Source organism: Ascochyta rabiei, chromosome 1 (assembly GCF_004011695.2).
Source record: "Ascochyta rabiei chromosome 1, complete sequence".
NCBI lineage: Eukaryota > Fungi > Ascomycota > Dothideomycetes > Pleosporales > Didymellaceae > Ascochyta > Ascochyta rabiei.
In genome coordinates, this window is record NC_082405.1 from 967,775 (window position 1) to 990,252 (window position 22,478).

The following is a 22,478-nucleotide window of genomic DNA, read 5'->3' on the forward strand; positions in this document are numbered from 1 at the left end:
TGGCTCGGGGCAGCCCAGGCCAGACGATCAGCCTCCTCTCGATTGTTCTTGAGACGTTTGCATCTGAACATTTGGTGAACCTTGTAGTCTGCAGGTGGACACCATGGTCTGGAGGATCTGGAGGGTTGAGCATTGCGATCCATTGACCTTATTCCTAGTCTGTGTAATTCTGAAAGGTACTGGAAGCCAATGACTGAGCTCTGAAGAAAATAGTGTAGCGGTCTGTGGCAGACGGAGAGACTGGCCCTAGGATACTCAAATGTTGTCATCATTGATTCTGACGATGTGCATCGCATTGGAATGTCAAGCAGACATGACAAACAGGAGTGAACTGGCGTTGGAGACTGTTGGCTGACTTGGGTGACGCCTTGCTTGAAGAGGCATTGATTGAATGTGAACGGACAGAGCGAGAGCTTGGACTGACAGGGTGTCTAGAAAACGGCGATTATCTGGTTACGCAAACGAAACTTGCATTCACAACAGAGACTTCGAATGACTTCTGCATTCATGTCGAATGGCGGTAAGGTTTGTTCCATACTCTTCTACAACCTGCCATGTTCAGACAGCTTTGCGTTGACATGTGCGGACCTTGGTGGCACGAGGCCAGAACGTTTCCGTGTCGATGAGCCCAAGTGGATATTCGCCACGTATAGGCAGCCATGTTTTGACATTGAAGCGACGGAGATTGAGACAAACATGGAGCATCTTGACAGGCGAATGAATTTGTTGGCATCACGTTTATCCTCAAAAGAGCACGGCCTCTAATCATGGCCTCGAACAACCATCAACTTGCCCAAAAGACGGGGACGTCAAGCGTAGGGCGGCTAGGACTTGATGCCAAACCGAGGTTCGCAAAATGGGGCTGAGGTTGTTCGTAACAGCAAATGTCATCACAAGCCCCACTTCTTTAGGGGGATGTTCTTTTGGGCGTGGAGAAATCCACTGATGTACAGCACTTGACGTTGATTTTGTACATCAGCCTTCCATCAGTTTCTGACTTCATGCAGTGCATCACGGGCTCAGTGGGGTCAGAATACTCATTGGGAGGTTTGCAGCACAATGTTACGGCTCTCGATCTCGATCTACGGTCAACTGCCTAGCCACATGGAGATATGGACAGAGTGTATCATGTTAGCTGATTTGCCTGCGGGCGTCTAGAGCTTAGCCACGAGAGCACAAGCTGGAACGCCTCAAACTCACGCATTTCGATCGGCGCTGAAACCCATCACGATTGCAGACAGGGTACACCGCCAATGATTGCATGTGAAAGCAACCAGCATCGCATGCATCACTTTGTTTGCCGCTTTGTTTGTGTTGCTTTTTGCGCTGTGAAGCTCAGGCTTGACCTCGGGGGAGCTGCAGACAGTGACGTAGTATAGCGGGGCATAGTGGGGCGCTCCCGCAGACTGGAACCCATGGGCAACATCGAACAAATGACGCGGATCGGCATGGGAATTGTGCCTTGCATTAGACAATTGCTTGCAGCATGTGATCTGAGCAGTTCGTTTCAAGCGTGGTCTGGAACAGCTGTGGCTCGCTGCTACCATATGACGTGGCGCTGTGACGTCACGCCTGCTGCTTCCAGCGCTGGCGCCTTCCCTCACCACAGCCCCTGCCCCTCTCCTCCTGCCTCTCTGGTTGTATATAAACTGCCCTCGACCCCTCCGGCATTGTCTCACAACACCTTCAACTCATCAAACTTACTACTTCCAACCAACCAACCACCCAACCTCCCTATCAGAATGTCTGCCCCCAACGCCAACAAGCCCAACGAGGGTATCGTCGGTCAGATCGGCAACTCCATCGCCAACGCCGCCAACTACGTCTCCGAGACCGTCCAGGGCAACGCCGCTGAGGCCTCCAAGGAGGGCAACAAGCAGCAAGCCAAGGGCAACGTTCCCGGCCAGGACTCTATCTCCGACCGTGTCTCCGGCGCCATGGGTGCTGCCTCCGACAAGATCGACCAGAGCAAGCACGAGGGCTCCGCTGAGGCCAACAAGCGCTCCGTCTAAGTCTTACTCGAATCTCTTGGTATGCCCATACTTCGTCTTGCACTTCGAGCTCTCACTAATTTTGCCTAGCGGACGTCAGTATAACGGTTCATCAATCTCACGATCGACGATTACACGATGCGGTTCGCCTGGAATATCGATAGGAATAGATTGCAAGCAGGCGACACTTGTCCCTGCAGCATTTTATGAGGCTATGAGATACCAATGAATATGAATTTCGACTCCAAATCCTTCTCAATTGATGTGATACTCTTTCTCCACTCTTTGTTTCCACACTGCGTTTCGATTGCTAGTCATATTCTTTGATTCTACTGATCGTTGAGATGAGTCTCATACAGAAAACATTCATCGGTCCAGTTCGGTCCAGAATATTGGCCCCTCTCACGAGTGGGAACCTTTAAGGCAGGAACGTGCCGAGCCAGAACATAAGGGTCCTACGCCCTACGAGCAATACGTGCTCTCAGCCAAGGTGTTGTTCCATAGCTTGAAAGCTACTGCACCTGAACCCTGAAGATACACCGAACATCACGATTGATCGCACAGTGCTCCAAACACGGGCAGACCCAGATCTCCAATGACACTAGTTTCGATCGCGCCAGAGTGGCTTACTTGTGTGCCGCTAGCGGGTCGTATCTGGTAGTAAACAAACAGTGAACAGCATCAACAGCCTTGCATAGTGTAAACGAGCGTCGTCACGATTCGGCTATTCCACGATTCGACGCTTCAATGTCCCGGATGCAATCACTCTTTGAAGAAGAATTGATATGGATTATGACTACAGCGAAAGCTTGTCGTGTACTTGCCGCTAATTCAATGGGGTATCGATGACATGGAAGCAATGAAAATCGCAAGTTCAGCAGGCGTAGAGACCTTCCTCAACTGTGGTCCTCCTTTCGTATGCTCCACCAGGTACATGGGCATTGTGGTTGGGGCTTGCGTGGGTATGGATTGTGGCTTCTGGAGTTCGGTGTGAGAGCTTGGTAGAGTGTGAGACCAAAGTGTTGGCTCACAGATATGATGAGGCGCTGCTTTGGCTGCCGATGGAGGCGATGGGGGAGCAGGCCGAGGAGCTTGAATTCTGGGCGGTGGAGGCCAGTAGTGGATTGACACCGGCGGTGCTTGCGGAGGAGAATTCGACTCTCGAATTGGTGTCATGACGGGTGGGTACGATTTTTCAGGAGACGGCCAAGGAGATATGCTCAGCTCAACGTCGAACAAAAACCTCTGCGCAATCTCTGTCAGCTGCAATGCTTCGTACTCTCTCTTGAAATCAAGGGAGAACACTTAGACGTGCGTGTTGGCACGTCCGGTGTGAGTTGTACGTGCACTGCGATTCCTCCAGAAAGCAATGCCACCCCATGCCGCAGTGATGAACCATAGAAGCATGTTCATCAACAGCACCCAGACTGCGTTCTTCATGCGCGTAATGCCACCGTTGCCCTCAGCGTTCTCTGGAATATACATCTTGCCGAAGATGCCAAACGCGATAAGATAGCAGATGAAGACGAAGAAGTCAACGAAGAAGAAGAACCAGGTCTTCACTGAAGGGAGCATGGCGACGAGCGCCATGATGGCACCCAGAGTGCCGCAGACGACAGCCCAGACCCACTTTGAGTCTGTGTATTTTCCAGCTTTCCGGGCATTGTCCAGGTCGATGGCATAGAGCGCGATCACGGTGATGCCGAGTACAAATTGGAAGAAGCGCAAGAAGAGTTGAATGAATCCAAGAGGTGTGAAGTGTGACCCGAACGAAGTACCGAGGGTGGCCTTCTCACCCTTCAACGATCTACGAGAAAGGAAGTTAAGTGCCATGGTGACAAGCTGTATCATGTTTAGCTTTGGTTGTGTGTCAAAGGCTGAGAGCGCACGTACCTGACCGTTGTCAAGTGCAAGTGAGGTTTTGTAGGGTGTTGATTTGTAGGTTTACGAGGTGTGTTGGTAATTTGATGCAGTGGGAAGTCTTGCGCAGTAGCAATATAGCTGTCTGCAGAATAAAGCGTTGTACGTTCACAGTGTGATTGTGTTCACCAAAAAGGGGGTTTGGATTCGAGCGTGAAGTTGAACAATGTTCTTGGAAAACTATGACGTTGTGGCGTGGGATGTGGCTGCCCGTGTTGTTCACGAGGGCGCTCTCGTTGTGTGTAGTGATCTGCAAAGGGGAAAGCGAGGCTTGCTCTCACGAAACCAGAAGATGCAACTAACTCAAGTACAATTGTCAAGGTCTTTGCTGGATCAACGTGATGGGCGAAACATCGGTCATGAGCCACAGCGAAGTGCTTTGAGGCGCCACGCCTTGCATCGCGAAACATGGCCCAGAACGCACTCACTGACTGTCCTCAATCTCTGGCGCCTGCGAGCGCGAGATGGCAGCTAAGAGACCCTGTTCTGCCGCATTCCGTAGCGCTTGGCTGCCGTCATAGGCGCCCGCGTTCGATGATCAAGGGTCCGCGAGACTATGATTGGCTTACAGCGCTCGGCAGCTCCAAAATACTGTCGTTCTGTGTCACGTTACCAAGACGCAAGGTAATTGGTTGACTGGATGCTCTGGAAGTGCCTCGTAAATCTGCTGTTTATGTCCCTTTCCAGTGTGTAAAAACAACCAACATTTCAGTGTACCATATGTGCGCATGCGAGGAGCTCCTGCCTCCGCCAGTCGGGTTGATTATTACTATTGTTCTGGCTCGCGTTCTCAGATTCAGAAATCTGTTCTACCGCTCAAGCCCAGTGGCATTAAGGAGATGAGTACTTATATCCGTATTGCTCCTTGGCAGCGTTGACCTTCTCCCTGAGTTCATGTTCCTTCTGCGCAAACTCCGAGTCATCCTTCAGCTTCTGCAGATAGGTGTCATTACCGAAGCCAGACTTTGACGGGATGCTCAGACCTCGCTGCACAGCCGGGCGGGCTAGGACACGCTCCCACCAAGCCTTCAGGTTGGGGAACGAGTCGAGCTCGACACCGGAGAATCGGAGCATGTGAATCCAACCGAAGTTGGCAACATCCGCAATGCTGTACTTGTTGCCAACGAGGTAATCGTTGTCCTTGAGCTGCTTGTCCAAAATTCCTACAAGACGCTCGGTTTCTCCTGTGTACCTCTGCATGCCGTATGCGATGCGCTCCTTTGCGAAGCGGTTGAAGTGGTTGGCCTGTCCCTGCATTGGGCCAAGGCCGCCATGTTGCCATGCCATCCATTGTTCGGCGCGTGAGACATCGAGGTCGTCGTCGAAGCTGAACTTGTGCTCAGGGTCGTAGTGACGTGTAAGATAGGTCAGGATAGCTGCAGCTGTTAGCAGCATTCCTATAATTGCATGTTTGGATTCATACCAAGACCTTCCTGGACCGCAAAGCCACCCTTGTCGTGGTCTACGATGACCGGAATACGGCCATTTGGTCCCAGCTTGGTGAACCACTCCTCCTTCTGGATGTTCTGGCTAATGTTGATACCCTGCCACGTGTAGTCCTTGCCGTATGCCTCCTTGAGCTCCTCGAGGAGGATGGATGCCTTCCAGCCATTGGGCGTGCCCCAAGTGAGCAGCTCGATGCCCTTGTTCGCCTTCAGGCCGGTGGGTCGTTCGTCAGCCATTTCGGGAAGTACTTGTAGCGTTCGTCTAGTCGAGGTGTGGAACGGAGCTCGTAGTTGGTATCTAGGTGCTTGTAGGAAGCTTCGTATGATGAGCCTAGGCACTTGAGATGTAAGAGGTCGTAGGAGTGACATGGGGATTAGCCACATGCATCAATGAGGGGTTACGTGGGAAGCCTTCCTGCGTGCTACCGGTGCTTATGGTCCTATCGATACGTCACTTTAAGTCGTGATGACCAAGCAGAAAAAGACCCATTCGCACAGATGCATCGGACCACAACTAGTTCAGACGATTTCATACTGTAATTTACGCAATGCAATGGTTGCGCCTGTCATGTCATGCCCAGCTCCAAGAGTGTTATGCTCGCGCCACAGAATGCTTTTGGCTTACTAAGCGACGTGCAGCAGCGCCGTCCTCCAGCTCAATGCTAGCGATTGCGACACTTGCATTAGCAGACACCAACATCACATTAAACTTCAGGTTCTTCTGGGCGCATGGCCACATCTTCCGTGTTCAAACATTGGGCTACCGATGTTTTTCGCGCACTGCATATAGTCTTCGCGCTTTACAAGATGTCCGCAGGCTTGACCACTACCCAGTTCTTGTCCGCAGTCACCTCCCTTCCATTTGCAATCTGCGCGGCTGTGTTGTTGCGGATTTCGCCCTGCATTTCCTCCCAGTACGCGTCCCGTCGGTTGATCCATAAATGAATACCGCCCTTTGCTGTATCCACACCGTGGAAGAGCATGTACGAATCGCTACCAGGAGTGTCTCCGGCTGCCAGGACGGGGCGTTTCCACTGATCGATGTATGTCAGGATGGCAGCCCACTTTCCGGCAAACCACGTTGCAGGTGTCCATAGATATGGTCCAAGGACCAGATCTAAGTTCGCTTCTGGGTCGTAGTTGCCCTCGACAATCTGCTTACGAGCGTTCGTAAGAAACCCTGAGGTCGAATTCACCAGCATAGTGGTAACGCCGATTACGTTCTGGGGTGGGACGTTGTAGCCATATTTGGGGTCGCTGGCAACCATACGGACGAGCTCTTCGTGCGCAGCGCTGATAACATAGACAGCGATGCCATTGTCCATCAGCGCGTTGTAAAGTTCGGCCTGGCCACGGAAGACCTGAGGCGAGTTTACTGTTGAGTTAACCACCTCGTCGCCGTCCCAGTACTGGGTGGGGATTGTCGTGTTGAGAGCCATAAGCTCGTCGACGTAACCTTTGAGCTCCCGCAGTGTAAATCCTGACCAGACTTGTGCAGCCCATGGGTAGCATACGAAGTCGTCGTCTTCACACAGGCGGAGGTAGTAGCTGTACAGCGTTTCTGTGAAGTTGGCGGTGTCCTTGAAGTCGATCAACTTCAGCGTCGGGTCCAGGTTCTCGCGAGTCAAAATGCCGCGATTCTCGAGGAATGGGAGCAGCGACTCTTCGAGGTCGTACCGGTAGCTCGTGTTGTCCATGTCGAATACCGCGTAGTTGCTTTGGTTCGCGTTTTGGACGATCATGTTGCTTAAGGCTCTTGACGCATTGGCAGGCCAGTGTTTGAATTCAATCGTCGTATTGGTCGAGGAGCCATAGGTGGGTGTGGCACTCACGGCGAGCCACAAGGCTGCCGATACAGCTGAAGTCCTGAGATACATCTTGGAGTAGGAAGCTGAACGCGCGAAAGAGAGATACTAGCTAGAGCTCAAGACACAGGCTTTGAGACGAATTGCGTCGATCCCATCGGTACTGATAAGATCCACTGCACAGTAAAAAAATTGGCAGACCAGCTCGAACCGGATAGCCGTCATTGTCGTTGAGGCCAATTTACGAATGTCACCGACGAAGCAGCGGAGAGGCTCCCTGTACCTGGTCATGGAAGTGGGGCACGGCGGGTTGTGGGGATGTCACAGGGCAATCTTTGCCGGCTTGTCGGACGGGCTGTGAGCTTGCGTAAGTACCTTTGGATGACCTATGCACATTGAAGCAGTTTCCACGCCTTCACTTTGTAGTTTTTTCCCCTAACACCGTCGACTAGATTAGGTACAAATCTGTAGGACGCATGTGGTTGAACACGATAAGACATGATCCTGTCGTGGTAGTTGGCATAAGTTTTGTGAGTGGGTCGACCAGTGGCTGATCAACCAGCCTACGTATTGAAACATTCACAGCTCTGCACAAGGAGACGACAGGGGCAGTCAGCAGCTAAGTCTGTTCTTATTGAACTGATATATAGTACGAGCTCTTGCGCCTTCAACCTGCACCTCTAGCATGCTTTCCCTACTCACAAGAGTTCTGCCTACTACCATAACACTCACGGGTACTCGTGGCAATGCGCGCATCGCAGAGTCGATTGGCTGATTGGTTAAATACCAAATGGAGAGATCCACATGATTTGAATCGAAAATACCCGTCATATACCTTTAAAAGCCTCTGCGACGAAAGCTGCATGTGGAAAGATGCAAAGGCGCAGCCAGGTGTTCAAGGCTGGTCAGACGCACCCCGAAAAAGTGTCGCCACCCCCGGCGTACGTCAACGACTTGCGGCCGTAACGACCTCTCAGCAACGGCATAACATTCCACCTACAGAGATTCTCTAGCCAACTTAACCAGAATAACTGGAAAACCATCACTATCTGAATAGTTGTAGACATCTTACGTCCGTTCTTCGGGTTTTCGTCCCTCCCATAGTGAAGTTCAAGAGTGTGAGTCGTCCCTTCACTTGAAGCAATACCGATTCCTTTAAACACTCAACACGACTATTCCTGACCCATCATGTATTGCAGACGCAAGCAACAACAGTAACTCCTTCGAGCCGGGCTTCCGGTTCAACCTCAAAGACTTTCTGGTTGTGCCGCTCGGCGACAGCAACGCCGTGAACTCAGAGCGCTTGCTGTGAACAGCTTGCCTATTGTAGACACAAAGCTTGTTCTTGAATCGACTGTCCCGCACTCCCACTGGATCGAATACCAGCCTCGCACAATGGCCGGCATCTTAGTTATGGGCGTTGCCCTTGGCCTGCAAGAGGGTGGGAAGAAGATCAAAGAGAAGAGAGACGAAAGAAAGGCAAAGAAAGCTGCCCTGGTAAGTCCTACTTTTGTTTAGCACATTCGACAAGACTGATGATTGCGATAGGCAGCCGAAGCATATGGGCCTGCGGAGTCGTCTTCATCTGGCGCGGTGCGTGGCCACGCTACTCATAGAGACTCCCGGCCAGGGAGGAAGAGCGAGGAGGCTCGAAGAGAGCAACAGCACCACAGCTTCAGCTCTGAGGAAGCCCATGGAGAGGATGCGCCGCCGGGTTATGAGGAAGTCGTACGACCAACGTACGAAGAGGCTATGCGGGAGGATCTGCATAGAAACTGAATGGAGCTCGGGCTGCTGAAAGAGGTGATACATTTATGTTTTCCCATACTGTTGGTTTCTGAAACACGTTTTCGTATATCGTTCAAGAGCACCGAGCCTCACAACAGACACAGGCAATTCTCTGGCAGACCAACAACACCAACTCTAGCGGCATCATCGGCTTGAATGAAAACATCCGTTCCAATCATGGGACAAGGATACATGATGTCACGTCTAAGACAGAGACCCTTATTCACGACCAACCTTGCAACAGCATGTGGCATCGTCACTTCTAGACCAAGACGTACATCACAGTTATACAGGCCCCGAATACCACGCAAACGGATCGCAACAAGCAAGTCGAACCCGAGTCGTGTGACCATCGGGAGGGCTCGAGTGTGGGCTATGTCGAGTCGGAGGAATGTGCCAACATCCGGATTCGGAAGGGTTCACCCTATTCTCACCTTCACTTGAAGCACGCAGCAACTCACCATGTGTGCACGAGGACAAGTTTACAGTCCTGCCGTTCGCGGCCCCCGGTCACCGTGCACGCTTGCTGCAAGTTACGATATATTCTCCTTTGCTTCCCCACAAACGCTCATTCCTTCTTTTCGTTGCACGACCCCACTGCACAATCCTCAACCACGTTGTCCACCCCTTGCTTACACAGCTCGTAGCTTAATACAAATAAGCTTCTAATATGCCCCGCTGGGCTGCTTCCGTCAATCGCGGCGGCGTGCTCGATCGCATCGAGGCGCCGGTCACGCTGCGCGGCTATCTGCTCTGCGTCTTCGCCGCCTTCGGAGGGTAAGGACTGGTTCTCAGAGGTTGGACGATGTGTACTGACCCAGGTAGTATTCTCTTCGGATATGACTCGGGTTACATCAGCGGTGTGTTGGCTATGAACGCCTTCAAGCAACAGTTTGGTGGTGAGTAGAGACTGCGCCTCCAATAAGACCAAGCTGACAGTGCAGGCCCATCCACTGCTGAGGACGCTTACCATGGCCGCCTTTACCAGACTTGGGAGAAGTCGCTCATCGTATCTATCCTGTCCGCTGGCACATTTTTTGGTGCGCTCTTCGCTGGTTCCCTCGCCGATTGGATTGGTCGCCGCTCCACCATCATCTCCGGCTGTGGTGTCTTCTCTGTCGGTGTTGTTCTCCAGGTCGCATCATCCACGGTCTCCGTCCTCGTCGCCGGACGTCTGATCGCAGGTATCGGCGTTGGTTTCGTCAGCGCTGTCATCATACTGTACATGTCTGAGGTAGCGCCCAAGGCTGTCCGCGGTGCCATTGTGTCTGGCTACCAGTTCTGTATTACTATCGGTCTACTACTTGCCGCCGTGGTCGATAATTCCACCATGAACCGCATGAACTCGGGCTCGTACCGCATTGCCATGTCCCTCCAGTGGGCCTGGGCCCTCATCCTTGGTGTCGGGCTGTTCTTTCTGCCCGAGTCGCCGCGTTATTTCGTCAAGTGCGGCCGTCTCGATGATGCCGCCAAGTCGTTGAGCATCCTGCGTGGCCACCCTGCGGACTCCAAGTTTGTCGCGGACGAGCTGGCTGAGCTCGAGGCCAACTACCAGCACGAGTCGAAGAACATGCAGTCGGGCTGGCTCAGCTGCTTCAGTGGCGGATGGCGTTCGCCTAGCAGCAACCTCCGTCGTGTGATGCTCGGTATGGCGCTGCAGATGATGCAGCAGTGGACTGGTGTGAACTTTGGTAAGTGAAGGCATTTTTTTTTAGGGGGATGCAGAGCTAAGTGGAGTAGTCTTCTACTTCGGCACAACCTTCTTCAAGACTGTCGGGCTCAAGAACGCGTTTGTCATCTCGATGATCACGACTGCCGTCAATGTCGGCTCCACGCCAATTTCCTTCTGGACGGTGGAGAGGTTCGGTCGCCGCATGCTTCTCATCTATGGCGCCGTCGGGATGCTCGTCTGCGAGTTTGTCATTGCCATTGTGGGGACCGTCAGCGAGGGCAGCCATGCGGCGTCCATGTGCCTCATCGTCTTCACGTGCTTCTACATCTTCTTCTTCGCGTCGACGTGGGGTCCGGCTGCGTGGGTGGTGATTGGCGAGATCTTCCCGCTGCCCATCCGCGCAAAGGGCGTCGCCTTGTCTACATCATCCAACTGGCTCTGGAATTTCGTCATCAGCTTCGTCACGCCGTACATGGTCGACGAGGAATACGGCAACCTCAAGACCAAGGTGTTTTTCGTGTGGGGGGCCACGTGCACGGCGTGCGTCGTGTTTGCGTACTTTTTGGTGCCCGAGACAAAGGGCCTGTCGCTCGAGCAGGTGGACCGGATGCTCGAGGAGACGTCGCCGCGCCAGTCGAGCAAGTGGGTGCCGCACTTGACCTTGGGCGGTCATGGTGAGACGTCTTCGCTCGAGTCAACGGAGAAGGCTGGTCTTGGTGCGCGCCACGAGGAGGACGTGTCTCGTGTTGAGCATGTGTAGTTTGGTTTCTGTAGGAACGTCGATCGGTCGAGCGTGGGGTGTGGTTTTTTCTATACTATGTACTAGGCTGAGTATAAGATGCAGTTTCTTTCTATACTATGTACTAGGCTAAGTATAAGATATAGTTTCTTTCATACTATGTACTAGGCTGAGTAGAATATATAGTTTCTTCCTATACTATATACTGGGCCAAGTAGAAAGTGTAGTTCTTTCTATACGATATAAACATCTACTAGGCTGATTAATGGAGAGTGGTAGGAAGTAGTGGAGGTTAAAGTTTGGGCGTTTATTGGGATTGAATGGTAGCGTTTTTCCACAACATGAGTCTCCTTCTCTGCCTGATACAGCTTTCGTACTATTCGATACTTTGCATCACGCTGGTAGCTTTCGTTGGTACTCACACGGCACTCTGAGGTTTCCTGCCATGGACAAAGTAGAACTTGATGTACATGTGGACGTCCTTTCGCCTCACGTCGTTTGTGACCTGGGCTATGAGAACGCGGCACTCTTGCTCGGACCAGCCGAGGATCTTGCCAATGAAGCCAAAGGTGTAGGGCTCGATGCCCATGGCCATGTGCTCGCGCTGATAGCGGCCGATTTCCTTCATACGGGCGTCTTTGGGCCAGGGGCCGATGGGGACCTAGGGTGCTGGTTAGGAAGTGTTGACAAGTGGTGGTTACCAAGTGGTGGTAGTACTGAGCAGTGATGGAGGGAGAAAGCAGCGAGGGAGGGGTAAAGCAGCAGTGAGGGAGGGAAAAACGCACCTTGACGACCTTTTCGGCGACATCGACAAAGCCGGCGTCGAGCATGCGCTGCTTCAGCGTGTGGCCGACGCGAATGTCCTTGGCAAAGACTTTTGCAGCGTCGTTGCACAGGGCCTGCCACCTCAGTAAGGCTTCGGCAAGGTCAATGGTGCCGTCGTCGCTCTCGCACAGGGCGACGGGCTCCTGGAACTCGAGCCAGCCGCCGGGGTGCAGGTGGGCGTAGGCTTGGCGGGTCAGCTTGGGCCAGTCGGCAATGGCGCCGCTGAGGGTGCGGACGTGGATGAAGTCGAAGCGCTCGTCTAGGGAGTAGACCCACTCGCTCTCGGCGTCGTCGATGTAGAACTTGGCGTTGGGAGGGATCCAGGTGGGCTGGATGGGCGACAGGTCGGTGCCCAGGACTTCTGAGCCCGGGTACTCGTCGGCAAAGTCAATGGCCCAGATGCCGGTGCCGGTGCCAATGTCGAGGACGCGGCGCGGTGGGGGGTGGATGGGGGCGTCGTAGAGGTTGCCGCCGAGGATGAGGGTGAAGATGTGGTGCAGCAGGTCAAGACGGTCCTGCTCCTGCTCGTCGTTGGGCAGGACGTAGGCGCCGCTGCGGTAGCCGTGGTAGCGGCGGCCGTTGGAGTACTCGTAGCTAAGGATGGACGAGGCGAGCGAGGTGCTGGTGGACGAGTTTGCGTCGAAGGCGCTGTCCGTGTCGCTGCCGCTGTCGGGCTCGAGGTGGGTGACGGGCTGGAGGTCGCCGTGGTCGTGGGTGTTGTTGTTGTGGGTGGTGTTGTCGTGGGTGGTGTTGTCGTGGGTGGTGTTGTCGTGGGTGGTGTTGTCGTGGGTGGTGTTGTCGTGGGTGGTGTTGTCGTGGGTGGTGTTGTCGTGGGTGGTGTTGTCGTGGGTGGTGTTGTCGTGGGTGGTGTTGTCGTGGGTGGTGTTGTCGTGGGTGGTGTTGTCGTGGGTGGTGTTGTCGTGGGTGGCTACGTGGTGTGGTGTCTCGTCATGGCGTGATGGGTGTGGTGTCTCGTCATGGTGTAGGGGCTGCGCCGTGTCTCCACGCTGTGGGGTGTGTGGTGTGTGTGGTTGGGTGGATGTGTTTGATGTTGTGACGGTAGGCTCTGCGGACGATGCAGGCGGTGCAGGTGGTGTGGAGGTGGTGGGAGGCTGTGGGTGCGGGAGCGGGCCGGCGGACATGGTGTGGATGTGGGCAGGAGTAGCGCGGGCAGTCGTTCAGGCAGTCGTTCAGGCAGGAGCAGTCAGTCGATCAGGCAGGAGCAGTCAGTCGATCAGGCAGGGGCAGTCAGTCGAGCAATCGAGCAGTCGAGCCGTCGGGCAGTGAGGCAGTCAGGCAGGCAGATGGTCAGACAGACAGGCACAGGCAGACCGTCGCCCAGACAGGCCTTCAGTCAGGCAGACGATGCGGACCCGGTGCAGCCAGGCAGACCATGCAGACCCGGTGCAGTCAGGCAAGCCATGCAGACCCGGCGCAGTCTTCTGGCGACGTCGCATGCCCGCGCGGCCAACACCCACGGTTGCGGTGCAAGTCGCATGAGCGCTGCCAATCTCCCTGCGACGCTTGCGGTCAGGCCCGAGCCTCCACCCACCCACCGCCCCTGCCGCTCCACCACGGCCACCAACCACCCTTACCACCCTTCCGGCCAAGCACCACCCACCACCAAGCAAGCAACCACTAGCCATGCAACCACTAACCATGCAACCACTCCGGTCCATGTGATAGCCTCGCTATAGCCTCGCTATAGCCTCGCCATGGCCTGCCCCTGTGATAGCACTGCGATACCACCGCGCCTATGCCGCCATTGACATGTGTGGCCCGCTCGTCTTTGTCCCTGCTGTCCAACCCGCCCTTCACCTCGTCTGAAGATTTGCCGGCCGCACTGCCCTCACGCGAACACATGTTTCATCTCCGCCACCACCACATCCCCGCCACCACCTGCCACTGCCACCTCCGCTGCCACCTCCGCTGGAACGGTGGGCACCGACAGGACGGTCCACCATGGCCGCCGCCCTCGCCCACCTGATGGCCTCCGCCGCCGCCGCCCTGCCCGTCCTGGCCGCCTCGCTGCTCACCTATGCCCTCGCCCTCGCCGTCTACCGCCTCCATCTGCATCCCCTGGCCAAGTTCCCGGGTCCTCGCCTCGCCGCTGTCACGTCGTGGTACGAGGGCTACTACGAAATCGTCAAGATTGGCCACTACTCGAGAAAAATATCGAAGCTGCACGACGAATATGGTAGGTGTTGATCTTTTTTTCTTTTTTATCTTTTTTTTTTCTCTTCCTTTCTTCCTTCCTTCCTTTCGTTCTTTCTGGCTTTCTGGCTTTCTGGCTTTCTGGCTTTCTGGCTGGCTGTGACGTGGTGGTTGATAGCTTCCTTCCTTGGATGGTGGAACTGTTTCTTATTGACACACCACAGGCCCTATCGTCCGTGTCACGCCACACGAACTGCACATCCGCGACTCCCTCTTCTTCGACGACTTCTACGCAAAGAATCTCCACCTCGACAAAGAAGGATGGGATGTCCGCTTTGGCACAGAAGGCGGCGTTCTGACCACCGTGAATGCGGCCTTCCACAAGCGTCGCCGCGCTGCACTGAGTCCCATGTAAGTCACCAATGCTCCAATACCCAACACCAAAAACAGACTGCACCTCCCAAGTCATGTGTCGACTTCCAACTAACCAACCAGGTTTTCACGACGCTCGATTCTCGACTTCATCCACATCATCTACCGTCACATCGACACCTTCTCCGTCCGCATGCAGGAGTTCGAGGCGAGGAAAGAGCCTCTGAACCTGACGCACGCCTTTCCTGCCCTCACCGGCGACATCATCATGGACTACTTCTTCGGTTTCAACTATGCCCAGCTCAAGCACCCCGAGTTTGAATCTTTCCACGATGCCTTCCAGAAGATCGGCGGCGCCGGCCATATCGCTACTCAGTTCCCTTTCATGATCCCGGTACGTTCACGAATCATCACTACCCGCCACATCGGCTGACACGCCCAGATGATGAACTCCATCCCAGATGCCGTCACCGAATGGCTACAGCCCGCCGCAAAGAACATTCTCAAGTTCAAGCGCGATCAGTGGTCCAACATCGGACGCACCATGGCGGGAGACCCCGTCAAGACCAATGACGCCAAGAAGACCGTCTTCCAGGAAATCCTGCAATCCAAGCTACCCGACGAGGACAAGACGCAAAAGCGCCTCGCAGAAGAAGCCCAGATTGTTGTCGGCGGCGGCGTGGAGACCACCGCCTTCGCCCTGTGCATAGCCTCGTTCCACATCATCAACACGCCCCGCATCTACGAGCGCTTGCACGCCGATCTCGTCGCGGCCTTTCCCAATCGCTCCACCCTGGAACTGTATCCTCTGGAGCAGATGCCCTACCTGAAGGCCTGCATCACCGAGGCCGTGCGACTGAGCTACGGTCTGAGTGCGCGAAACCCCAGGACACGGAGAACAACACCGCTGCAGTACAAAGACTGGCTGATCCCACCCAACACCAACGTCAGCATGACGATCCCCGAGGTCTCGCACGACGAATCCATCTTCCCCAACTCCCACGCCTTCATCCCCGAGCGCTGGCTCGACAACCCCCTCACGCCCGACGGCCTGCCGCTGGAGCGCTTCCTCGTCTGCTTCGGCAGAGGTACGCGCTCCTGTCTGGGCATCAACCTCGCGTGGACCGAGCTGTATCTCATCCTCGGCATGATGTTCCGCCGCTACCGGTTCGAGCTGCACGAGCCGAACGTCGAGGCCGTGCAGCTTGGACACGACTTCTTCATTCCCGTCACAAAGTTGGATAGCAAGGGGGTCCGGGTTTTCGTCGAGAGTGTGGACCATTAGATGACTGTGTCTTGATCAATCTTGGATGCTGTTTTGCTATTTCGCTCCCAACTTGCCTACCTCTTCTTTTCCCTCTACAAGAACGCAAAATACACTAAAGGTAACAAGGCAATAAGCCGGTGGTTGCCATTGCTTGACCTAACCATTCAAATCCGACGTGCTAGCCTGATTCTTTAGCCTCCAATCCAGATGGCTGACTTCTCAATGAGTCAACGAGTAGAGCAGAGCAGAGCAGAGCAGTATGTATGCATACCTCTCATGTACGCGCACGTCTATAGTACGTTCTACAGTACATGTATACTACAATTACGTTGATTGACACGTCATCAACCTGTTAGACATACATGTGCTACCTACTTGGCCCACTCCATTTCACGGATGGACCTCCATTTCCTCCAACAAGCAAGGACTTCGCTTCGACTTTTTTCTTTATTTATTTTTTGCGTGTGACGGTTGCTTCTCTTGTTGTATCGCCTCGGAGATTCGGTCGTGCGTGCTGTGGGTGGGTCGTGTGACTCTGGGTATAGATGGGTTTCTGCTCCGCTGATGGTCCATCACTTACTTGATCAACTGTCTTCTGCCTCTCCCCTCCCCTCCTCTCCTCTGTACATACGCTCCGTCTCTGGTTCAGTAGATGGTTACTCAGGAGTCTTGGCTTCAATGTGGTGACTAGGCCATGTCGTTGTGTTGTTTGTCGTGTAGGTTGTCGTGTAGATTGTCGTGTAGGTTGTCGTGTAGGTTTTCATGTAGATTGTCGTGTAGGTTGTCGTGTAGGTTGTCGTGCTGTTTGTCGCACGTACTTTCCCACCACGGCCAGCAGCTGCCCCATCTGATACGGTTTCGTGATGACCTCGTCGAACCCGCACGCTTTCATCTCCTGCACCTGCTCCGCCCGCGCGTTGCCCGTGATGGCCACCATGGGGATCGCGCTGCTCAGGTGGCCCGCGCCTTGGAGCTGCCGCACGCGCCGCACGCACGTCTTGCCGTCCATGACGGACATCTCGAGGTCGCAGAGCACCATGTCTAGTCTTTGCGCGCTGCCGCCATGGGTCTTTGCGTGCAAGGGGTTCCAGCTCGATGTGGATAGGGCCCCTAGTGCTTCTTCGCCGTTGTTGGCGGCGAGGGTGTCGTAGCCGTTCTTTGTGATTAGTCTTCGCAGGAGTCGCTGGTTGATCAGGTTGTCTTCCACAATGAGTATGGTTGGTTTGGAATCTGAAGATGACTGTTCGTGCGCAGCCTGGTTTTCGGGAGTAGCTTCGCTCTTCAGCCGTGTGGGGACGACGTGTTGTTGCATTGCCGGCGAGGCCATGTTCATGTGCTGCAGGTCAAGCGGTGGCTCTGCAAGCTCCGCTGTCTGGTCGCGGCGGACTTTGATATAGAATTCAAAGTTGCTGCCGAATCCTGCCTGTGTGCTGAGCCCTATTCGTCCGCCGTGCAGCTCAGCCAGATCTCTGGAGATGTAGAGACCGAGCCCTGAGCCCCCGAATTGAGCGTGCGTGCGAGGCGAGGCTTGCATGAATTTCTGGAACAGAGAGCTGGCTTCTTCGGGCGTCATTCCCAATCCGCTATCCTTGACAGAGAAGGACAAGTACAAAGTATCCCCTTATCCCCATTCAGACAGGTTGGTGGGATCATGATGTTGAGCGCCCGATGGCACGTATCTAGTACTCATTGGCTTGTTTGCAGGCTCTTCTAGGTGAGCGTTCGCGTCATCTCAAGGTCCCGCTTCTTTCCTTTCTTCGTAAACTTGATGGCGTTAGAGAGCAAGTTGATGACGATCTGCGTCACTCTATGAGGATCAATCATGACTCTCTCCACCCCCAACGATTGTAGCCCTCCCCTACCGTGAGATTAGTATTCATGCCCGATGCGCGTATCTCGGGCGCAAATAGCTCCAAAATGCCCTTTGAAGCGTCGCTGCTCTCAAGTTTGAATTTCACGTTATCCATCAGCTCGGACGCGCAGTGGAAAATGGCGTTGAGAGGGTTCCCTGGATGTGAATTAGCTTGTCTGATCCTAGAAAGCAAGTGAGTACGCACTCATCTCATGCGACGTAACGTCCAGGAAGTTTTCTTGCTGTCGTTTCTGCTCCAGCGCTTCGGAAAGTTGTTCAGCCTGTATCTTCTCTGCCTATTTGAACGAGGAAATATCCGTGATGCAACCCAACGTGGCCGTGAGCTGGCCGTCCTCTGAAATTTCAGGATAAACGGTCCCCAGCGCCCATGTCCGATCTAGCGAGCCTTCGACGCCATCTTTCTGTGATTTCCAAGGTTTCTTGAATTGTATGTCGAATGCGATAGCCTCTTCGTGTTTGGAGTTAGTGTAACCGTTCCAAATGGAGCTGATGTCGGCAATGCAGTCCGGGTGGATCGCGTCCAACCAAGCCATTGGGCCAGTCAATTTCTCGCCAGATTTCCCTATAATGGCTTCAAACGCAGTGTTCCAGAGCGTTAATACATCATCGGTGTTATACATATACATCCCTACATGTGCCTTTTCTGCGAAGCGCCAGAACCGTTCCTCTAATTTAGATGTAATCTGTGCCTTGTGGAGCTCTTTTTCTTTTTCTATGCCTTTTACGACATTGATGCCGTTCTCGATTTGCTTGGTCATCAGACCAAGGAACGACCGGTAGTCTTCGTCAAGCTTTCTGAGCGGACTCGTTCCGATAACTATGACACCTGCTACGTTGTTCTCGATGAAGTTCCTCAGAGGGTGGATGACAACCTCTCGACACGGGACTCGTAGGTCGTATTCCCTGAGCTGGTCCAGCGTACTTTGGGTCAGACTGTCGTCATAGGTGGAAAGTATTCTTGATTCGTAATTACGGCAAACTTCTAGGAGAACACGATTTAGACCAAATTGAGGTACATCGGGGTCGCCTCTTGGTGGGGTCTTATGGTGATTCTCGTTCAGACCTGCGGTGGCTTGCAAGGTCAGGTCCAGTGTGTCGTTCTTGAGGCCCGTACTGTAGACGGCTGAAAAATGAACGTCGCTGCTGGCGCCATCAAGCACACCAAATGCTATCGCCATTGCTTTGTTGATGTCAGTCAAGATCTGTGTTTTTCGTTCAGATATGACCTCGTGTGTGGTCTCATGAACGTGTGTAAATATACCCGCTACAGAGCCATCTGCAGCGAGCATGGGAGCCATGTAGAGATTGGCAAAGGTCTCTTCTGAGAAGCCGTCGCGCACAAGTATTCGTCGAAGCTTTTTCGGTTGAACGGATTGGCCTGTTTGTCTTATGCCATGAAGACGTTGTAGTGTTCTTTCCATTGCTCGAAATTCTCTTTAAAGGGACGACCCATCGCGCGAGGGTGCTTTTCTCCGACAACGACCGAATATGCCTGATTGTAGAGGAGCGTGTATTGGTCTCCCCATGCTATGTTGATTGGGTCCGAAGTTGCCAGCGCAAATTCACATGCGTGTCGAAGCTCTGCCGGCCACAACTCAACCAGGCCGCATGGTGAAGATGCCCAATTGTACTCCCGCATCCACTTCAAATGATCGAGGTCACCAAGGTGACCATGAGGAAGGATCTCTCCCAGCGGTGGCCGATGAGGAATATCTCTAATTGACAGGGCGGCGTTGGTAGACTTCTGTGTTTCCGCGCCTCTACCTTCTGGAGCAGCGGTGGAGACTGTCCAGCCCCCGTGCTGCTCTGTTGATACGGCCACGAGCCACCGATCTCCTACGATCGTCACAGTCCATTTGGCCCCACAAAACAAAACCAGCGATTCGAGCAGGCCTGCATGAAGGGTGCGACCAGAGTGACTTAGAGAGCTGAAGCTGTTCGTAAACGCTGCAGTTGTTTGGCTCAAATCAACAAGCTCTGCGTGCAAAGACCTGAATCGTTGTAGCGCTGGATTGGTGTGTTGGAGGACAACTTCTTGAGTCTCTCTATTCAAATTTGGGTCTGGATCCAAAAGGTGCAGCACGAACGTCGGCTGCAGGCTGGCATCCAGATACTCCAGTAGAAGAGCAAGGGGACCTTCGTACATGACCATTGCAGGGTCAAAGGTCCAACTACTACAAGCGGTATTGCTTGGTGACGGCCCGGAGCTCTATGCCATTCGCCCCATATCGCATCTGAGATTTGAGGTTCGCACAAAACAGAATAGATGTACGTGAAGTACCCAATGCGGCTCTCGAGTGTAATAGGAATGTTCGTGCGCTGGAACGCTGTCCGCCACCCCAGTCCAACAGACCAGGCCTGGTTAGACAGATCTCGGGAAGGCCATACATCCCGTGACGGCCTTGCTTCTCAAGCGCTAACAACAGCTTCGGTGGCGTAACGAGTCGTTCGCGAGCCGGTTTTATACTAGTCTGTACCGCGCAAGTCACGTGATAGCATAATCGTATTTAATTCATGCATATGCGTATATACTTGTTTATTGTGACACTTCTTCAGACTGTGCAAGAGAACTGCTCGCGTCAGATTGTGAAATGTATCTTTTTAACGATCGAAGATACCGCCCGACGAAGCCCAGGGTGACCCAGCTGCTGACACCTCAAAAAGAAGCTACTACTAATATCATCGAAGGCGAAGGTTGAGGAAATCTGTATATGGAAATGTGTACATAGATTCGTTGCTCAGTCCAATGTTGTTATTGAGGCAAAGGGTTCAGGATTCGCTTTTCTAAAACGCTCAGAAAGTCCTTCCATCCAACACTCGTTGCAAGTTGAAGTCTACATCATGACAAGAGGCCCAATAATCTTACTTCTTTCCGATCCTCCTCTCGTTCCGCTTCCCATTCAACCCCGCTGTTGCGGAAATCATTTCCTCTCTAATATCCTCGGCTCTCATCGGAGGACGACGACCCTGCCAAGCCATCCACTTTGTGCTGAGCACCGATCATTCACCGAGCGTATTTACTACCTCCCAGTTATCTGTTCCCTGCACCACTCTCTGCAAGCTCACCTGTGATTTCAACAGACCGTGCCTCATACAGGCTTCAATTCTGACAGCGGTCGCGTGCCTCAGGAGCTTTTTTCGCGATGTCTTCGCCCTTCTCGACGCAGTACGTCACGGGCATTTACCTGCCCTCGGCCGTCTTGCTGATTGGAACCGCTGCGTTCAAAAGTGAATGGCTGCCATACGCTCTTGCTCTCACAGCGATATTGACTGGCGCTGTTCTTTTCAGCAGCCAAGGTACGTTTACACTCCTTCAAGCAGCTATGAGCAATTACTAACGCTTCTAGGCGGCGGTCGCAAAGTGCTGAAGCCTGATGCTTTCCAGGAGTTTGAGCTTGGGGAGAAGACGGTTCTTTCTCACAACACAGCAATGTACGCATGCTCTGCTCTTGCAGTTCCTTCCTGTTGTCTAACTTGAGTAGCTACCGCTTCAAGCTCCCCAAGGAGAACGACATCCTCGGCCTTCCAATTGGCCAGCACATCTCTCTCGCCGCCAACATCGAAGGCCAGCCCAAAGAAGTCGTCCGCTCGTACACCCCAACCTCCTCCGATAACGACAAGGGTTTCTTTGATCTCCTGATCAAGTCCTACCCCACCGGTAACATCTCGAAGTATGTTGCAAACCTCAAGATCGGCGACAAGATGAAGGTCAAGGGTCCCAAGGGTGCCATGGTCTACACCCCCAACATGGTCAGGCACTTTGGTATGATCGCTGGCGGCACTGGTATCACACCCATGCTGCAAGTTGTCAAGGCTATTCACCGCGGTCGCGCCGCTGGCGACAAGACAGAAGTTGATCTCATCTTCGCAAACGTCAACCCTGAGGACATTCTCCTCAAGGACGACCTCGATGCGCTCGCTGCCAGGGACCCCAAGTTCCGCGTGCACTACGTTTTGAACAACCCACCTGAGGGGTGGAACGGCGGTGTGGGCTTTGTGACCGCGGACATGATCAAGGAGAAGCTCCCTGCGCCGGCCAGCGACGTCAAGATCCTGATCTGCGGTCCCCCGCCTATGGTCGCAGCGATGAAGAAGGCCACCGAGGGTCTGGGTTTCACCAAGGCCAGACCTGTCAGCAAGCTCGAGGATCAGGTCTTCTGCTTCTAGGCACCACAACAATGTGCACTATAGGAGATTCGGAAAGTGTGGAAGCAGGGGAGTCGGAAGTGCCGGGCAAGTTGGACACGTCGGAAACGTCGGAAAGCATCTGTAGATACTCCAGTCGAGCGTTTGTGCGTATACAATCTACTATGGTAGCAGGCACAAGTAGTGTAGGTGGGTCACGCAGCAGCTCAACAGGGACAACCAGCAACTAATACCAGTTTCGTTGGCTTAGATGAAAGGAGAGTTCTTGCCCGCATACCGCTGGACGCAATTACCCACCTACATGATTTCAGCCTAATACCAGGGTAACAAGATAAGCGTGTCGAACAAGACGTCAGGATTGAACGTACTCCATGTCTTGCAAGTCGACAACAACCACACAGCTTCAGTCAAAACGACATGGTCATAGTCAAGTAAGAGGTGGATTCGAATTCTCAATTCGCTGCTCTAGCGTGAAAAAAAA

At 53.6% G+C, this 22,478-nt stretch overlaps 11 protein-coding genes across 11 annotated transcripts, besides 11 other annotated features; 5 read left to right on the plus strand and 6 right to left on the minus strand.

The window, feature by feature from the left end:
* Positions 1-1,709: 1,709 nt before the first annotated feature.
* Positions 1,710-1,731: a tandem repeat.
* An 11-nt stretch (positions 1,732-1,742) lies between these two features.
* Positions 1,743-2,012, plus strand: EKO05_0000267 (Ras- protein rsr1; the record flags this gene model as incomplete). The annotated part of the gene is made up of 1 exon (XM_038944649.1): positions 1,743-2,012. One exon carries the CDS (start codon positions 1,743-1,745, stop codon positions 2,010-2,012), a length of 270 nt encoding a protein of 89 aa, XP_038802807.1.
* Positions 2,013-2,931: 919 nt separating this feature from the next.
* Positions 2,932-2,974: a tandem repeat.
* A 322-nt stretch (positions 2,975-3,296) lies between these two features.
* Positions 3,297-3,824, minus strand: EKO05_0000268 (uncharacterized protein; the record flags this gene model as incomplete). The annotated part of the gene is made up of 1 exon (XM_038944650.1): positions 3,297-3,824. One exon carries the CDS (start codon positions 3,822-3,824, stop codon positions 3,297-3,299), a length of 528 nt encoding a protein of 175 aa, XP_038802808.1.
* Positions 3,825-4,742: 918 nt separating this feature from the next.
* EKO05_0000269 (Glutathione transferase) lies at positions 4,743-5,593 on the minus strand (the record flags this gene model as incomplete). The annotated part of the gene is made up of 2 exons (XM_038937012.1): positions 4,743-5,287; positions 5,335-5,593. 2 exons carry the CDS (start codon positions 5,591-5,593, stop codon positions 4,743-4,745), a joined length of 804 nt encoding a protein of 267 aa, XP_038802809.1.
* A 563-nt stretch (positions 5,594-6,156) lies between these two features.
* Positions 6,157-7,233, minus strand: EKO05_0000270 (uncharacterized protein; the record flags this gene model as incomplete). The annotated part of the gene is made up of 1 exon (XM_038944651.1): positions 6,157-7,233. One exon carries the CDS (start codon positions 7,231-7,233, stop codon positions 6,157-6,159), a length of 1,077 nt encoding a protein of 358 aa, XP_038802810.1.
* A 1,323-nt stretch (positions 7,234-8,556) lies between these two features.
* On the plus strand, positions 8,557-8,940 carry EKO05_0000271 (uncharacterized protein; the record flags this gene model as incomplete). Its single annotated transcript, XM_038937007.1, has 2 exons — positions 8,557-8,658; positions 8,710-8,940. 2 exons carry the CDS (start codon positions 8,557-8,559, stop codon positions 8,938-8,940), a joined length of 333 nt encoding a protein of 110 aa, XP_038802811.1.
* Positions 8,941-9,619: 679 nt separating this feature from the next.
* On the plus strand, positions 9,620-11,381 carry EKO05_0000272 (uncharacterized protein; the record flags this gene model as incomplete). The annotated part of the gene is made up of 4 exons (XM_038937078.1): positions 9,620-9,726; positions 9,775-9,848; positions 9,894-10,640; positions 10,690-11,381. 4 exons carry the CDS (start codon positions 9,620-9,622, stop codon positions 11,379-11,381), a joined length of 1,620 nt encoding a protein of 539 aa, XP_038802812.1.
* Positions 11,382-11,778: 397 nt separating this feature from the next.
* On the minus strand, positions 11,779-13,327 carry EKO05_0000273 (uncharacterized protein; the record flags this gene model as incomplete). The annotated part of the gene is made up of 2 exons (XM_038936586.1): positions 11,779-12,021; positions 12,146-13,327. The coding sequence occupies 2 exons, from the start codon at positions 13,325-13,327 to the stop codon at positions 11,779-11,781; spliced, it is 1,425 nt and encodes a 474-aa protein (XP_038802813.1).
* Positions 13,328-13,729: 402 nt separating this feature from the next.
* Positions 13,730-13,810: a tandem repeat.
* A 247-nt stretch (positions 13,811-14,057) lies between these two features.
* Positions 14,058-14,113: a tandem repeat.
* Positions 14,114-14,147: 34 nt separating this feature from the next.
* EKO05_0000274 (uncharacterized protein) lies at positions 14,148-15,996 on the plus strand (the record flags this gene model as incomplete). Its single annotated transcript, XM_038936486.1, has 4 exons — positions 14,148-14,382; positions 14,564-14,750; positions 14,835-15,105; positions 15,154-15,996. 4 exons carry the CDS (start codon positions 14,148-14,150, stop codon positions 15,994-15,996), a joined length of 1,536 nt encoding a protein of 511 aa, XP_038802814.1.
* Positions 14,396-14,435: a tandem repeat.
* Positions 14,421-14,447: a tandem repeat.
* Positions 14,453-14,494: a tandem repeat.
* A 214-nt stretch (positions 15,997-16,210) lies between the features above and the next one.
* Positions 16,211-16,236: a tandem repeat.
* A 330-nt stretch (positions 16,237-16,566) lies between these two features.
* Positions 16,567-16,601: a tandem repeat.
* Positions 16,602-16,738: 137 nt separating this feature from the next.
* Positions 16,739-17,551, minus strand: EKO05_0000275 (uncharacterized protein; the record flags this gene model as incomplete). Its single annotated transcript, XM_038944652.1, has 1 exon — positions 16,739-17,551. The coding sequence occupies one exon, from the start codon at positions 17,549-17,551 to the stop codon at positions 16,739-16,741; it is 813 nt and encodes a 270-aa protein (XP_038802815.1).
* A 575-nt stretch (positions 17,552-18,126) lies between these two features.
* Positions 18,127-19,149, minus strand: EKO05_0000276 (uncharacterized protein; the record flags this gene model as incomplete). Its single annotated transcript, XM_038936821.2, has 1 exon — positions 18,127-19,149. The coding sequence occupies one exon, from the start codon at positions 19,147-19,149 to the stop codon at positions 18,127-18,129; it is 1,023 nt and encodes a 340-aa protein (XP_038802816.2).
* A 1,845-nt stretch (positions 19,150-20,994) lies between these two features.
* Positions 20,995-22,018, plus strand: EKO05_0000277 (Cytochrome-b5 reductase; the record flags this gene model as incomplete). Its single annotated transcript, XM_038936701.1, has 3 exons — positions 20,995-21,148; positions 21,199-21,283; positions 21,334-22,018. The coding sequence occupies 3 exons, from the start codon at positions 20,995-20,997 to the stop codon at positions 22,016-22,018; spliced, it is 924 nt and encodes a 307-aa protein (XP_038802817.1).
* A 139-nt stretch (positions 22,019-22,157) lies between these two features.
* Positions 22,158-22,193: a dispersed repeat.
* Positions 22,194-22,212: a mobile genetic element.
* Between the last annotated feature and the right edge of the window lie 266 nt (positions 22,213-22,478).